Here is a 15,364-nt window from a genome sequence, read left to right as displayed (position 1 = left end):
ATTCTACATGTCTATACACCTGCAGATTTATAGCTATATTGCGTTCTTCTTTTCACCACTAAAGGTTTACTTCCAATCGTTTGTTAAATCAATAAAAGGTTATACCAAAAGCCAGAATTTGAAATGCAGCTTAAACAACTGAATTTGTTGAAAATAACAAAAACACTTTCACGATTTTGCCGTAAAACTCGAAGACAAGAATACAAACCACCAATGGTCCACCAATGCAACATCAGGTTTTTACTGCAATTCGTCTATTAACAAAAAGCTGTCTGGTGCTCTGGTTGACCAATGTTTTCGTGATAGTGACGTCTCGTTATTATAATAATTTTAATAATAACGGCTTTTTATATAGCGCTTTTAACTAAGATGAAATCGTTTAATTCACATTAGTATTAAAACCCCTGATAATTGGGCCAATTCTGTGAAGGATTAGTTGATGGTACCCTGTGAAGGTTATTTTGTGTTCAGGCACTCTTCGCAGACGATGCTAAATGCACTAGACGAACTTTCATCTGAATGTTTACAAACACTGTTTATGTTGGTATAAGCATACTCTCTCAAATAAAAAATGCAAGAAAATCATTTTGTTGGCCATGTAACTGCATCCGCCATTATCCCATACAGCACTCACGCTGCAGTAATCTCTCGAATCAGTAAGATCAGAATAACACACTAAATCTCAAAATCAAATGTTTAAAGTTGTATTTATTTATTTACACAAGTCAACAAAACTAGTGTTATTTGGAACATCTAGTACTCTCCCACTTGTTTTAAGTATTGTCAATTGTTCAGACGGGTCATATGTTCATTGATTTTACAGCTACGCTGGACATCTACTAGCTACCCATCCACAAATCCCCAGCAAAGCCAAGTGACAACCGGCATCCCGTCTGCAACTTCTTCACTGGTGTCCACTAAGGAGACACCAAATCCGTACTCAACTGCATCCACGGCTAGCTCAACATCAAGCCCAATCAGCCCATCAAAAGAACCTCTGACAACCACCGCGACCACCCCTAACCCGTCAAGATCCACTACCCCTGTCAACACCATCGACACAAGTCCATCTTCGACTACAACAAGAAGCTCATCAACCATCTCACCCACATCTCAGCAATCAAGCACTGGAGCTATTCCTATCACCTCCGAATTACCTTCGCCTGCAACTACCGATGAGGTTGGGCTTACCGTGTCATCTACACCCCAGACAAGCTACGGTCCCACACTTATCAAGACCACACCAAGATCTACTACTGGTATAGCTTCAACTCTAACCAACCAGTGGACATCTAGCCCAGCAGACGAGAAGACATCATCAGCTACTCAACATATCTCGACATCTTTACCCCCTTCTACTGAGACACTCATTGAGAGTACCACTGCATCTACTACAGTACCCAAGGTATGTAGCAAACATCACTTCGATCGAAGTGTCATCATCGCTTTTAAAATAATGCTTGCGAAACTAACACTTAGGTCTGATCCCAGTATAATCTCTCTTAGATGCCACGTTGTATTTGAGAAAACAATAAAAATGGATCTAAAGGGATGCCGTCCTTAATTGTAAAATTAATACAGTTAAAGAATTTTCAGTCAGTAATCAGTTTGCAGCTGTTTTAATACCTCTGCAATATTTTGTATCTGCAGATATATAGACATGTAGAATATGCGATATTCTACATGTCTATATATCTGCAGATTTATAGCTATATTGCATTCTTCTTTTCACCAATAAAGGTTACTTCCAATCGTTTGTTAAATCAATAAAAGGTTATACCAAAAGCCAGAATTTGAAATGCAGCTTAAACAACTGAATTTGTTGAAAATAACAAAAACACTCTCACGTTTTTGTCGTAAAACTCGAAGACAAGAATACAAACCACCAATGGTCCACCAATGCAGCTTCAGGTTTTTACTGCAATATTCGTCTATTAACAAAAAGCTGTCTGGTGCTCTGTTTGACCAATGTTTTCGTGATAGTGACGTCTCGTTATTATAATAATATTAATAATAACGGCTTTTTATATAGCGCTTTTAACTACGATGAAATCGTTTAATTCACATTAGTATTAAAACCCCTGATAATTGGGCCAATTCTGTGAAGGATTAGTTGATGGTACCCTGTGAAGGTTATTTTGTGTTCAGGCACTCTTCGCATACGATGCTAAATGCACTAGACGAACTTTCATCTGAATGTTTACAAACACTGTTTATGTTGGTATAAGCATACTCTCTCAAATAAAAAATGCAAGAAAATCATTTTGTTGGCCATGTAACTGCATCCGCCATTATCCCATACAGCACTCACGCTGCAGTAATTTCTCGAATCAGTAAGATCAGAATAACACCCTAAATCTTAAAATCAAATGTTTAAAGTTGTATTTATTTATTTACACAAGTCAACAAAACTAGTGTTATTTGGAACATCTATGTACTCTCCCACTTGTTTTAAGTATTGTCAATTGTTCAGACGGGTCATGTGTTCATTGATTTTACAGCTACCCTGGACATCTACTAGCTACCTATCCACAAATCCCCAGCAAAGCCAAGTGACAACCAGCATCCTGTTTGCAACTTCTCCACTGGTGTCTACTAAGGAGACAACAAATCCGTACTCAACTGCATCCACGGCTAGCTCAACATCAAGCCCAATCAGCCCATCAAAAGAACCTCTGACAACCACCGCGACCACCCCTAACCCGTCAAGATCCACTACCCCTGTCAACACCATCGACACAAGTCCATCTTCGACTACAACAAGAAGCTCATCAACCATCTCACCCACATCACAGCAATCAAGCACTGGAGCCATCCCTATCACCTCCGAATTACCTTCGCCTGCAACTACCGATGAGGTTGGGCCTACCGTGTCATCTACACCCCAGACAAGCTATTGGCCCACACTTATCAAGACCACACCAAGATCTACTACTGGTATAGCTTCAACTCTAACCAACCAGTGGACATCTAGCCCAGCCGACGAGAAGACATCATCAGCTACTCAACATATCTCGACATCTTTACCCCCTTCTACTGAGACACTCATTGAGAGTACCACTGCATCTACTACAGTACCCAAGGTATGTAGCAAACATCACTTCGATCGAAGTGTCATCATCGCTTTTAAAATAATGCTTGCGAAACTAACACTTAGGTCTGATCCCAGTATAATCTCTCTTAGATGCCACGTTGTATTTGAGAAAACAATAAAAATGGATCTAAAGGGATGCCGTCCTTAATTGTAAAATTAATACAGTTAAAGAATTTTCAGTCAGTAATCAGTTTGCAGCTGTTTTAATACCTCTGCAATATTTTGTATCTGCAGATATATATACATGTAGAATATGCGATATTCTACATGTCTATATATCTGCAGATTTATAGCTATATTGCGTTCTTCTTTTCACCAATAAAGGTTACTTCCAATCGTTTGTTAAATCAATAAAAGGCTATACCAAAAGCCAGAATTTGAAATGCAGCTTAAACAACTGAATTTGTTGAAAATAACAAAAACACTTTCACGTTTTTGTCGTAAAACTCGAAGACAAGAATACAAACCACCTAAGGTCCACCAGTGCAGCCTCCGGTTTTTACTGCAATTCGTCTATTTAAAAAAAAGCTGTCTGGTGCTCTGGTTGACCAATGTTTTTGTGATAGTGACGTCTCGTTATTATAATAATACTAATAATAACGGCTTTTTATATTGCGTTTTTAACTATTAGATGAAATTGTTTCACATTAGTATTAAAATCCCTGATAATTGAGCCAATTAAACATTCCAAATACCATCTCAGCTCCCTTGAGAGTATACAGCTCGATGCTGCATGTTAGGCGCAAGGAAGCTAATTTAATCACAATGGCCATCTCTACCCTCACAGGTCGTGACCCGTTTTACTCCTGGGTGGGGAGAAGCAATGAGTGACAAAGTGCCTTGCCGAAGAGCACACTACCATAACCCCAGGCTGGACTCGAACCCACAACCAACAGAATTACCCGCAGACCAGGAATTCCATGGCCCAGACCACAAGGCCACGGCACTCCACACGAGCTCAAACTTAACCGTTACTCTAGATTCCCCCACTCCTGCAATGAGCTTAAACTAAATGGCCACTTGTCTGAAGACATTCACACTCTTTGTTTTTCAGAGGAACGACCACAAAGCACTGCGGGAAGCCAACAGGAAGATCGACAGGCGATCCAGGGAGCTAATCGGGAAGTGTAGCAACGAGAATTCCATAGAAACGATGGGGAATCTGTCCCAGTCTGGTAAGCACTGTCATTTTGCTCTTCTCTTTAAAAACACTTTCGCCGGTCGAATAGTTGTAGGCCAACTGTAACTTTGTTATTCACCGCTGTACGTATTTCGGTTTTACATGGGGCGGATGTAGGCTTTATAGGTGTAGCTGTGGGGGGAGCGGGGGGTGGTGGAGGGGGTTATGCCTTTTTATGCCTGATTTTCCCCTTTTTTGCTGCCCAAGAGGAGGGGTTTAAACCCACTAAACCTCCCCTGTTGATCCGCTACAGTTACGCTGCATGGTCAAGATATTTCTCTTTTGCCTTGCTTAGTTTCTTCCAAAGCACAATCCATCCTAGCTCTAAAAATATCCCATTCAGCTTACCACATGAACCAATTAACATGATTAAATAACCACTAAAACCAACCGACCGACCAACAACCAAACAAGCAAGCAAGCAAGCAAGCATTCAAAAAAGTTGTAGACTGGTCAGTCACAAGACAATCATAAGGCCCGCTGCAATTGACAATATCATTCCTTAAAACTTGATAACTTGTGATTGATTGATGATGGATTGCCGATGACTTGTCAACACTCGGGTATCGTGTCTGATTCTAGGCACTGTACACCAAAACTAACCCCAAATTTGACAATAGAACTACAAACCAATCGTTTCCTAAATTGAATACATCGTATAAGAAATCACCTTCCTCCCCCCCCCAAAAAAAAACTTGAACAAACCAAAATCCCCTCTAAAAAAATTATTACAAAGGGCAAATTTACCCACAAACAACAAAGCAAACACCCCCTTGATTAAAGACATTTTAAAAATTAGTTGAAGCTGAAGTACACACGACGGTTTATCACTAGCGTGTGGTATAGTGACAACGGCATGATAACTCGAACTTATTCAGTATTACCGTGTATGTTGTGTCTATGTTAGGCCAAAAAAATAATAAGTCGGTCTCTGGTCAGCGCGCGCGTCGATTTTAATCATGCGCGTCAATATTTTTTTTCCAAAATGTTCCGCGGTAGCTCCAACAGCGCCCTCTATTGCCGCACCTCCTCAATTTTTTTTCTACCAAAGAGCACTAAGGATGGGGAAATTGCACCAAGGCAAATGATCGAGAGCACCAAGGCAAATTATGGAGGACACCAATGTACACGAGGACACCCAAAAAGCTAAATAGTACCCCACCTTGTCTGTAAAATCCAAGCTTGAAGAAAAAAAAAAAAAAAGCAAAAAAAAAAAAAAAAAAAAAGCCGCGTCGCCGCGTCAATTCCAGAACTTTGATCTGACCAGAGACCGAATATTTTTTTTGTTTGGCCTTAATAGAGATCATCAATCAAACACCGCCTGCTAATGGCCACAGAGTAATTTTTCCCTTTCAGACATTCCCATGGCCAGTGATGTAGTGCCTTGATGCTGGGCCTTGGCCTTAAGGCTGCCTTAAGGCTGGATTTTAGGGCCTTGGCCTTGGCCTCGAGGCTTGAGGGCAAAAGCCTTGGCCTTGGCCTTGGCCTTGAGGGTTCAGGGCCTTGCAATTTTGAGTCAAGGCTCTTCAAGGCCCATAGATTTTTGCATTTTCCAGATAAATGTTACCATTTTAATCGTATTACCATGGAGGAGGGAAGCACCCTATAGATTTGTGTGTTGGGCACACTTCCACTTTTATAGCATCATATTTTGTTACCAATGTAGTAGATTTGCTGCAAAAATATTCCATACACTTGTGGGGCTAATGAGATGATCACTTTAATTGCATATAACTATGGAATAGATCTGATTGGTTGTATATGTCTCCCTGATAAGTGCTAAAGATTTGCATGTATCTGTTTTAGATAATGCTGATATTTCTGACCATGTTGGGCCAGCAAATAAAAATTTCCCAAATCAGTTTCTTGGATCCCCCTTTTGTTACACTTGGGAGAATTGTGTGTCAATATAGAAGTAAATCATTATTTGTTTAGTTAAACCATATTGAAGACCTGAACTTATACTTTAATAGATACAGTGCAGTCATAAAACGGTGTACATGTAGGCCTAAGCGAGCATGTTGATTGCAATTAGAGAAATGTTGTTCTTCGTAACGAGCAATTCGTGATGATAAGGGCGGATCCAAGGGGGTCAAAAGGGGCCATGCCCCCCCCCCAAAAAACGAAACCATTTTTTTTATGTGACGTTGTAATAAAGGCAGGCAATGAGTACACCATCATCTTTTCCTCAAAAAACATCGGTTAAAATGGTCAGAAATTGCCTCAAATTGTACCACAGAGCATCTTGAATCCAAAAATTTTTCCGAAGCCCCAGCCGTAATTTTTGACCCACTTTTTTTTTTTTGGGGGGGGACCAAATTCCCCCCCCCCCCAAATTGTGTTCTGGATCCGCCCGCGCCCTTGCGTGATGATGTGTCACTCATGTGACTATAATTAGTTCTATATCAGTGGTCATTTCATAAAACAGGGCCTTGGCCTTGGCCTTGGCCTTGAGGGTTAAGCCTTGGCCTTGGCCTCGAGGCTTGAGGGTCAAAGCCTTGGCCTTGGCCTTGGCCTTGAGGGTCAAAGCCTTTGCTCCAACACTGCCCATGGCCATCTGTTAATTACATCATTTATTTATTGGACTTGTAGAGATCCTGTTATGTTTATTATGACTATATATCAATACATGCTTTTAATTTTCATTTCCTATTAAACGAGTAAATACAGGTAAACATTAGAAAAAAATGGCTGGGAAAACTTTGAGTGAGTGATTAACCAAGGCAAGACGCCCCAGCCCTATTTCAGACGTCTTTGTTTATCATTCAAAAAAAACCAAAAGATACAATAAAACGTTCTTATTAAATCTAAAAGCGCGTTTGTACTTATTCGGTTATGTTGGTGAGGCTACAGGTTCTTGATTGTCGTAGCTAGCTAAACGACTTTTTGACTCGAGTCAAAATTCTGAAATTAATGAAGGCGTCAATCCCATACAAAGAGCTGCGAGTTGTAAAGTGCTTACCGGGCATAATGGAAAATAAACGAGACAGATGTGTTTTTGTTATTCTATAACATCTACCGTGTATAATTTAGTTGCGTACATCAAAATGAGAGCTGCTCTTTTGCATGTGGACTTGTGGCCTCCTGCGGTGTTTGAATCATTCATTGGATTAATAATTCTAAGGGGTTTTCAGCGGAGGGAAAAATTAGCAGTATTTTCAATAAATTGTAATATCAGAAAGCAAGTGCAATTTCAAAAAGCAATATTTCTACACCTATTCAGCCATTTACCGACTTTCAAAATACCGATCCTGAATAGAAAAAGAAAAATATATAAGGTATATTTTCAGTCAGCCAGTACATCTAACTCTTGATTTTTTTTCTAGCAAAGAAAAAAAAACTAGCAAGCAGAGTAGAGGATTATGTTAATCCCGAAAACATGGAGGCAATGCGCTGGTTTTTAAATGTTTCGCTTTCTTTTAACAAGAACATTGAAAGTTGAGGATTATATCAGCAGCGCGGAGATCTTGCGCTAGTTTTCATACAATGTTTATATCACACTCTATTTTATATATCTCATGAATCTGCAGAAAAAAAGGAAGGTAGAGGATTTTCTTAAATGCAAGAGAACATGGATATAATAGATGTACTGTGTTTGTTCTTTTTACACTCGGGCGTTCAGAAGAGGGTGTGTCTTTCACGACTAAAACTCCCCATGTATTTTTTTGATGTACATTATTTCAAACATAATTACATATTGTTTCGGTTTGCGGTAACACCCATGTGGTAATAACTACTGCTCAATGATGTTTAGTTCTGAAAAGAACTTGTCTGCTGATTATCAACTTTTGCTATGTAGTTTTAGTTCTGATGATAACAGTCTCCTGAGTCCTGACCATGACTAGAGCAGGGTAGTCGAAACGTTGAGATCAAAGACAAGTTCATTTAGAACTATAGGACTGTTCTTATCAGAATAAAACTGCTTAGCTAGTTCTTTCCAGAACTAAATATCTACTGAGCAGTATAGTTATTACCACATGGTGTTACCGCAAACCTAAACGACACCGATACTCACCATGCAAAGCCTCAAATCTGTACTAATTATATAATCTCCAGAATTTGTCAGTGTTTGCCACATTCACGTGACTGATCTTTAGCCCACGTTAGTGGACCACAGTTAAACTTGCCTAGTTGACTTTTCGTGACCAGCTTACCAATGTATCTGGCGCTTCACAATAACAAACAGGGAGCCAAGAAATTGCACGGTGACGGTCGTCATTTGACTATGGACAGTTTCGTATGTTACTAAATAATGCGCATGCGTAAGTCACGACACAAGTCTACCACTAGTTATCACCATGGGCTCCGTGCGCCAACGAAAGAGGGCGCCCTCTTAACTATAGCAACGACGTCCCATGGGCGGGACATTTTAGCTGGTTGACGCGCACCGTTCCTTGTGTGTGACGCACGTACACAATTGTACAATGAACGCGCAGTGGTACGTACGGCCGCGCGTCGCGGCAAAATATTGCAGTCAGGCAAGATGGCGTCGGTCGGTCACCCCCAACTGTGCTTTCTTTGCCGATGAGGGGGTACTTGTGAACGGAGCAGATAACCACGATCGAACTTGTTCTTGTATTTTTGGTTCGTTGCAGAGTCGCTCGACTGCTCTGTTTGTGCCACAAATGTCACAGGGACACCAAGTACAAACGAGCGTCGGGCCAGCTTTGGCCTTCCAGGAGCTGCGCTGTCGCTACCCTGCCGTGCCTTGGCAGGCAAAACAGGTACAATTAGCCATTTGATTCAAACCGTAAGCCTATCACTATTTCTGATATGAATTCTTTGGTTTCAGATGCAACTTGATTGCTTTGAGATGAAAAATAATTGAACATGCTTTTAGGATTTCGGCATTTGTTTTCAGGATCTCGGCCTTTTGTTCATTTAGAAAATAATTGTGCATCCACACCGTTAACTCAGAAAGGTTTAATTTTGAGAATTATGATTAGTGCCCAGCACATAAGGAACGTTTTGCTAAGCAGCGTCATGATGGTTGCCCTATAGTGCAATCATTGCTACGAAATTAAAATGACGCACAGGTTTATAGACCATGTGACATCATGGTCACGTGATACTAGCTTTCAGCAAACGATTGTTCTTCTGCGCTGCCTTTAATTTATATCTCTATTGAAATGTGAATTGTTTGATATTGTTTGCAAACTGGTTTGGGGCGAAATAACATGCTTAAATGTTTGGGTTGCCCAGCGGCGAATCTTTTTTTCCAAACAACATATCTGTTTGCCATCTTCTGATTGGTCCATTACATTTGCATATCATGGAATGCCCTTTTTCCCAGAACACAAGCCCAAGATAGGCTTTATGTCGTGTGAGAAATGTTCCTTCCTCACTTTAGTTATTTCAAAGGTAAAATGAGAAGAAGTGAAAAACACTCACTGAGATTCAAAATCAGATCACCTGATTAGAAGTCAGGACTACTTCAACCAGTCCACGAATCAGCTGCCAATCGTCGATGATTCAAACACCATTATTTCTTGTTATATAACTTATTCTCTAAAGCCCGGGACATCATGAAAATGCAAAATGCAGAGAGAGAGAGCGCCCTCCTTTGATATTTTCCGATCTCGTTTGGGATGACGTCACAGCTAGGGCTTGTGATCTATAGCCGATGACGTAACTTTGGACACCTGTTTTATCACCTTTGGCATTCTAATTTACCTCTTTTTGTACCTCTTAGCTGCCTTGGCAGTGGTGCTTGCAACCAAGCTAACCGATATGTCATCGGCCCCACCAATCACCAACGACACGGGGCTAGATACCAGCCGGGCCGATGATATCATCCAAGTCACAGATGCCGTGTCCATCTCCCTTGCTGCAAGAGACACTGACATGGGATCATTCGACTTTCACGACAATCCGATCGAGTTGGAACTTCTGCACAATCAGGTAGGTGTAGTAATGCAACTTTCGAATTTTCTGGCCAGTTCATTTTCTTTTTACAGATTTGAAATGTTTGTAGCACCCGTGGTATGATTCTTTTCCACCCTTCTTAAAGTTCCTGGTCAGCTTGACCCTGAATCCAGGTTCCAGTTGGCCCGACAATTTTTGGGTCATTGACACATCTCTTTGTGAAAAAAATGACACGCTTGCCAAGATTTCCGGGTCAACCTGACCAGGAAAATGAGTCAAAGAAGCTTCATTTTGACCCGCAAAGTGCAATTTTGACCCTAAAAAGCTTCAGCTAAATGTGAACACGGATTCCTGGTGAATCTTATGGTTATAACTTCAGAGCGATCCCCTTCTCATTTCCAATATGTTAATGTAAATCTCTCTAGGCGTAGCACGATTGACCCAGTGCAGTTTTGTCGGCGTTTCCGGTTTTTGTTTCTTTTGGGATTTTGGGTGTTTTTTTTGTCCTCAGTAGAACACAGCGTATTTCCAGTAATTTTATTCCCCATCATCTTGCCTCTTGAACAAAGCCATCTTTTATGTCCTCTGAATATTTTCATTAGCATGATGGTTCATTGTTACGCAGGGTACCAGAGTAGTCGTCTTATACAAAATAAAAAAAAAAGCCCCAAAAAATAGCAAAAGCCAGATGAAATGTTTCTTCAGTAACTACACCATTTATTTCATCTTCCGGACGCCTTGACTTTTATCACAAAACAAATTTCATTCGAATCCCGGGTGATTGTCATTTTACGCGCTTGTGGTGCTTAATGAGGCCAGGGTTTGTTAGCGACATTCAGTGACGAATACAGTACAAAATGTCCACTCTTTCCCATTATATAAAGATCTGCCCTCATGACGTCCGATGCACGGAGGCTATTGTTAGTGGTTTTAAAAACAAAAAAAGAGTATGTTTCTTTTCTGAATTAAATTATAAAAGTATATCACTTTGTACAAACATTTCCTTTGATGTCTATCCTTTCGAAACCACATATTTCCTCTCCTTTGGTATACCTTATATTCCCTCACAGTTTGAATGGTAAATGACCGCAGCGTATTTCCAGTAATTTCATTCCCATCATCTTGCCCTTGAACAAAGCCATCGTTTATGTCCTCTGAATAGACTTATTTTCACTTTGTACAAATATTTCCCTTTGATGTCTATCCTTTCGAAACCACATATTTCCTCTCCTTTGGTATACCTCATATTCCCTGGCTGTGCGTAACCTTGTATCTAATGTTTACTAACATCCATTCAAAACTTAAGCATAACTGATATTTTTTTAGGGTTTCAGAAGACTTCTGAAATCATTTGTTGGCAGAAAAAAATAAGAGCAACAATAATGAATATGAATTAAAAAAAAGTGGGGCGCATTGTTTTAGAGACGTTATTATTTGCCGCATTTTTAAATGCCATCACTCCCTTGATCATTGTGCTGTGTCCAACTTCAAATGAATTTTCCCCTGTAATAATCGTCTGTTCATAAATACCTAATATCGGGACAGTTCTTCATGTCTTGCACAATTTTCTAAGCTTCCCGACGTTAGCATGAATTTTTCGTTGCGGGATCATTCACAACACTCCGTGTTTTGATGAGTATTAATATTCTGTTCTACCTATGATATTCGACATTGGTGCCATGTAATATTTTATATGCCCTCATTAGCAAGTTCACACTCGGTGAAAAATCTTGACAGAGTTCTGATCAGCCACTACAAGTTCACCGTTTGGGGAAAAGGCAATGCCGCATGGCCACCACAATTGTTTCGCTACACAATCAACGTAGACCCCCTGGGAATCATAGTGGTGCACTTCACCGATGTCACCACAGTGAAGGGTAACATAGATGTCGCCCGCATCATCGCAGCATACACCGGCTGGTTTCGCCTCTTTGTCACCCAGAGAAGTGCTGACAGTAAACATTTCTTTTCCCGTTATTTCTACGCATCGTAATGCACTGCAGTGATACGCTGCGGAAACCAAACGGCCTTTGTTGCACATGGCAATATCCTCTTGACGAATAGGGGCACCGGGGATGTCTCTGATTAGGGATCCGTCCAGATTGTATAGAGATGTGACCCTCCTTTGCTGATTGACCACTACTGCCAAATTGTCCTTGTCAACCGTGGTACCGCTTGTGTTGATGTAAGGCTCATCCCCTACATCAGGCTTCGACAGGTTGAACTCAGAATTCAATTGACAGTTTTTGTCAAAAACCTTTACATGATCTCCACAATTTGCCAAAAGTAGATCCGACGTTACTGAAATACCATACAATGTGTTTAGATCAAATTTGGTTTTGTGTTGTCCTGTTGAAGTAAACACAGATATCCGCTTATTTTTTATATCGTTGACAGCGATGTCGCCATTGCTAAAGCAGCACACGCCTCTTGCCCATCTGAATTCACCGTCCCCGTCTCCTTGCTTCCCAAACTCGGTCTTCAACTTCCATTTCTCTTCATGAAGTATATCACCAAGGTCTTTGTCGAGCACAACGTCTTGGCATTTGACTCCGATGAAAGATTCACCGTGTTTCACTCGCTCAAACTTGAGATCCTTCTGGAATTCCAGGTTGTGCATCACCTTAGGCTTCAAATTCAAGAGTTCGAAGTCGTCAGCTTGTTTCATCAAGTCGGTCACGGCTGCCTCGATCTCCTCAGCTCGCTTCATCTTCTTCTTGTTGTTGGTGTGAACTTTTTCAAACTCCTCATCTCTCTTCTTGCCAATTTCAGTTACCTTGTCTGTGAGAAGTTGAGACTTTCTCTCGATTTTGGCAATCTCCTCTTCTTTCTTTGCCTGAATGTCGCTGCAGGCCCGGTTTACCATTATTTTTAGTCTGTTTCTAGCGTGCTCCACCGACTCCTCATTAGCTTTGAATTCCTCTTTACTACTCTGAAACTTCTGCAAGACATCATTGACTTCTTCACGATACGATCTGATGGCGTTGGCAATTTCACTGTATTTATGTTCAGCCGATCGGTGATCGATTGCTGCGCATGTGCCGCACGCCAACATCTTGCACGTCTCACAGTAAAAATGCATCTCCTGGTTAGCGTGCTTCGGACATTTCAGAGAATACGTCTTGCTGAGATCTGCCGAAGGAACATCCTTCTGCTCCAGGTGTTCAATCAGTGTGACCCGATGTGTCTTGGTGCGTTTGAATCGTACATGAGCTGCCTTGCATAGCTGGCACAGATTTTCCTCGCAGTCTAGACATCGCGAGACGACCTCCAACCCCTCGTCGCATTGGTCACACGTCGGTGAAGTCGTTGCTTGCTGCTGGGTCTCCAGCGACCGCTCCTGCTGGTTGATCTCATCCACCAGGGAACTCAAGAAGAAACAATCGAGTAGACCGGGCAAGCCAGCATCCGGCACCGGGGTTTCCTTCCTGCAGACCGGGCATGTGATCTTGCCTGTACTCGGCTGCTGTTTGCTCAACATCCCATCCAGACAGTTGAGGCAGAAGGTGTGGAGACAGTCCAGTATCTTGGGATCTTTGTAACGACAGAAGCAGATGGGGCATTCCAGGTGACCCTGGCTGATCTCACCTAACATGGTTTTAGCTGTGGCCTCAGCTGCCTCAGCCATCTTCAGCTGGTTATCTCACAACCAACCTGAAAACAAGCAAGATTGAAAATACAAATGTCATTGTATTCGCCCTGTTTTTCCAACAATCGGACTTTTTAGTGTTAGATGAGGTTAGTGGTGAACTGCAAATGTTGACTTAAACTTACCTTTTGAGAACTAGAAAGCACCGCATCAATTCAGCCTTTGAGTTGGATTACAGGGGCTCCTTATTCTTTCAATCTGAATGGAGACATAAAATGGAATTGACTGCTTCAAATTAATCTTCTGATAATTCCATTTTGGTCAATCAAGTATTTTGTAGTTCTCATCAATGGTAATTTGTCACAGTGGTTAAGGTTCTAAATGATTGCGGAATCTTCGAATTGTCACTTGTTGGGTTTATGAACATTACGATCAAGCGATGTATACATTATTTACTTAGTTCATGTTCGTACCACAACATGCAATGTACATTACACAGATTCTTAGTCTGATGCCGTTTGTTTTCTCAATTCTGTAGCCACACAACAATGTTTCCAGTCCAAACCAGCCTCGCAAAACCTCCGTCATTGGTATTCGGGTCTCCAGTGTGAGCCAGAAAGTATGGCGTTCAACATTATTTGTCCATGTCATTTTCGCCTTATACACGTATTGTCTGGTTATTGAGGGCATTTTCCTGGTTCTAACTCGACCCTAACGTGTGTGCCTACCTTTCCGTAATTGACTCAGGTGTATATTCCAGGCACAGGTGGTTGATTACAACACAATCTGAAGCTGTCAACAAATCAGTTTCGCAAAAGCTCTTCATGTAATCCACAATGGTTACGTATATTGGAAGATATTTCTCACTTTTCTCGAACCCGGAAAAACCCAGTGCTATTTTTGCTACAACACAGCAGTGCACCTAGGGTTCAAGGTTCAACTTGTATGAAAGGGCATATCACGTGCGTACAGCTTTGTGAACGTATGAAGCTACGGTGTTCCCTACCCACCATTGAAAGTGTTTTTAAACTTTGAACTATTATTTTAATAAACAAACAGTGTTGGAATAGCCTGGGGGCTCTGGGAATGTGTTATTCAAGGGGATTACAGGCGTGAATTAAGTATTTTTTCAAATTCTTCAAAATACCGCGTAAATGGTGAAAGAACTGAAGCAAGGGAGGAAGATGGGGTGTATCCCTAACCCAGTGTCGGACCCATCGTCACCGTCTCAGCGGAAAGTCCATACAAAGTGACCCCTGAGGTAGAAAAAGGGGCCAATATTATTTACAGTGTTTAAAGGAAGTATTTCTCGTTGGAAAGTGTAGATTTCTCAGCATAGCACGTTGTATTCCCAGGCATCGTATTTCCGTTAATCCTTCTTCATGAGCGCAGCCCTCCTTTCTGACCTCTTATTTCAAACTCATTTTCAGTATATAATATGTGCTTAATTACTCGAGAGACACAAATGTTACCTGAGTAGCCCGTGCTTTAAAAAACATTAAAGAAAAATAAATAAATAAAAAACAAGACCACACAAACAAGGACAAAAACAGAAGAATAGCGAGATCAGGTTTTTTCCCTCTGGACGCCTTTACTTTTATCACAAACTCCATTCATTCAAAACCCGAGTGATTGT

The 15,364-nt window shown here is 41.1% G+C and overlaps 2 protein-coding genes across 2 annotated transcripts in view; one reads left to right on the top strand and one right to left on the bottom strand.

Annotated features, from left to right (window-relative positions):
• Positions 1–15,364, top strand: part of LOC119725198 (latrophilin-like protein LAT-2) — a 34,484-nt gene that overhangs the window by 1,329 nt on the left and 17,791 nt on the right. Inside the window, exons 3-7 of the mRNA XM_038196559.1 lie at positions 824–1,405; positions 2,502–3,083; positions 4,149–4,269; positions 8,870–8,998; positions 9,967–10,175. Coding sequence (XP_038052487.1) covers positions 824–1,405; positions 2,502–3,083; positions 4,149–4,269; positions 8,870–8,998; positions 9,967–10,175 — 1,623 coding nt within the window. The remainder of the gene's footprint in view (positions 1–823; positions 1,406–2,501; positions 3,084–4,148; positions 4,270–8,869; positions 8,999–9,966; positions 10,176–15,364) is intronic.
• LOC119724956 (tripartite motif-containing protein 2-like) lies at positions 11,032–14,577 on the bottom strand. Its single transcript, XM_038196290.1, has 3 exons — positions 14,457–14,577; positions 13,914–13,986; positions 11,032–13,793 (listed from the first exon to the last, which is right to left on the bottom strand). The coding sequence occupies exon 3, from the start codon at positions 13,765–13,767 to the stop codon at positions 11,851–11,853; it is 1,917 nt and encodes a 638-aa protein (XP_038052218.1). The 5' UTR covers positions 13,768–13,793; positions 13,914–13,986; positions 14,457–14,577; the 3' UTR covers positions 11,032–11,850.

The sequence above is a fragment of the Patiria miniata genome, unplaced genomic scaffold, assembly GCF_015706575.1.
Source record: "Patiria miniata isolate m_02_andy unplaced genomic scaffold, ASM1570657v1 HiC_scaffold_18, whole genome shotgun sequence".
NCBI lineage: Eukaryota > Metazoa > Echinodermata > Asteroidea > Valvatida > Asterinidae > Patiria > Patiria miniata.
Note: the sequence above shows the minus strand (reverse complement) of the source record. Positions and strands in the feature narration are given on the sequence as shown.

Excerpts from the sequence above, each read along its gene's own strand:
- LOC119724956 (XM_038196290.1), bottom strand. The coding sequence starts at position 13,767 with ATGGCTGAGGCAGCTGAGGCCACAGCTAAAACCATGTTAGGTGAGATC.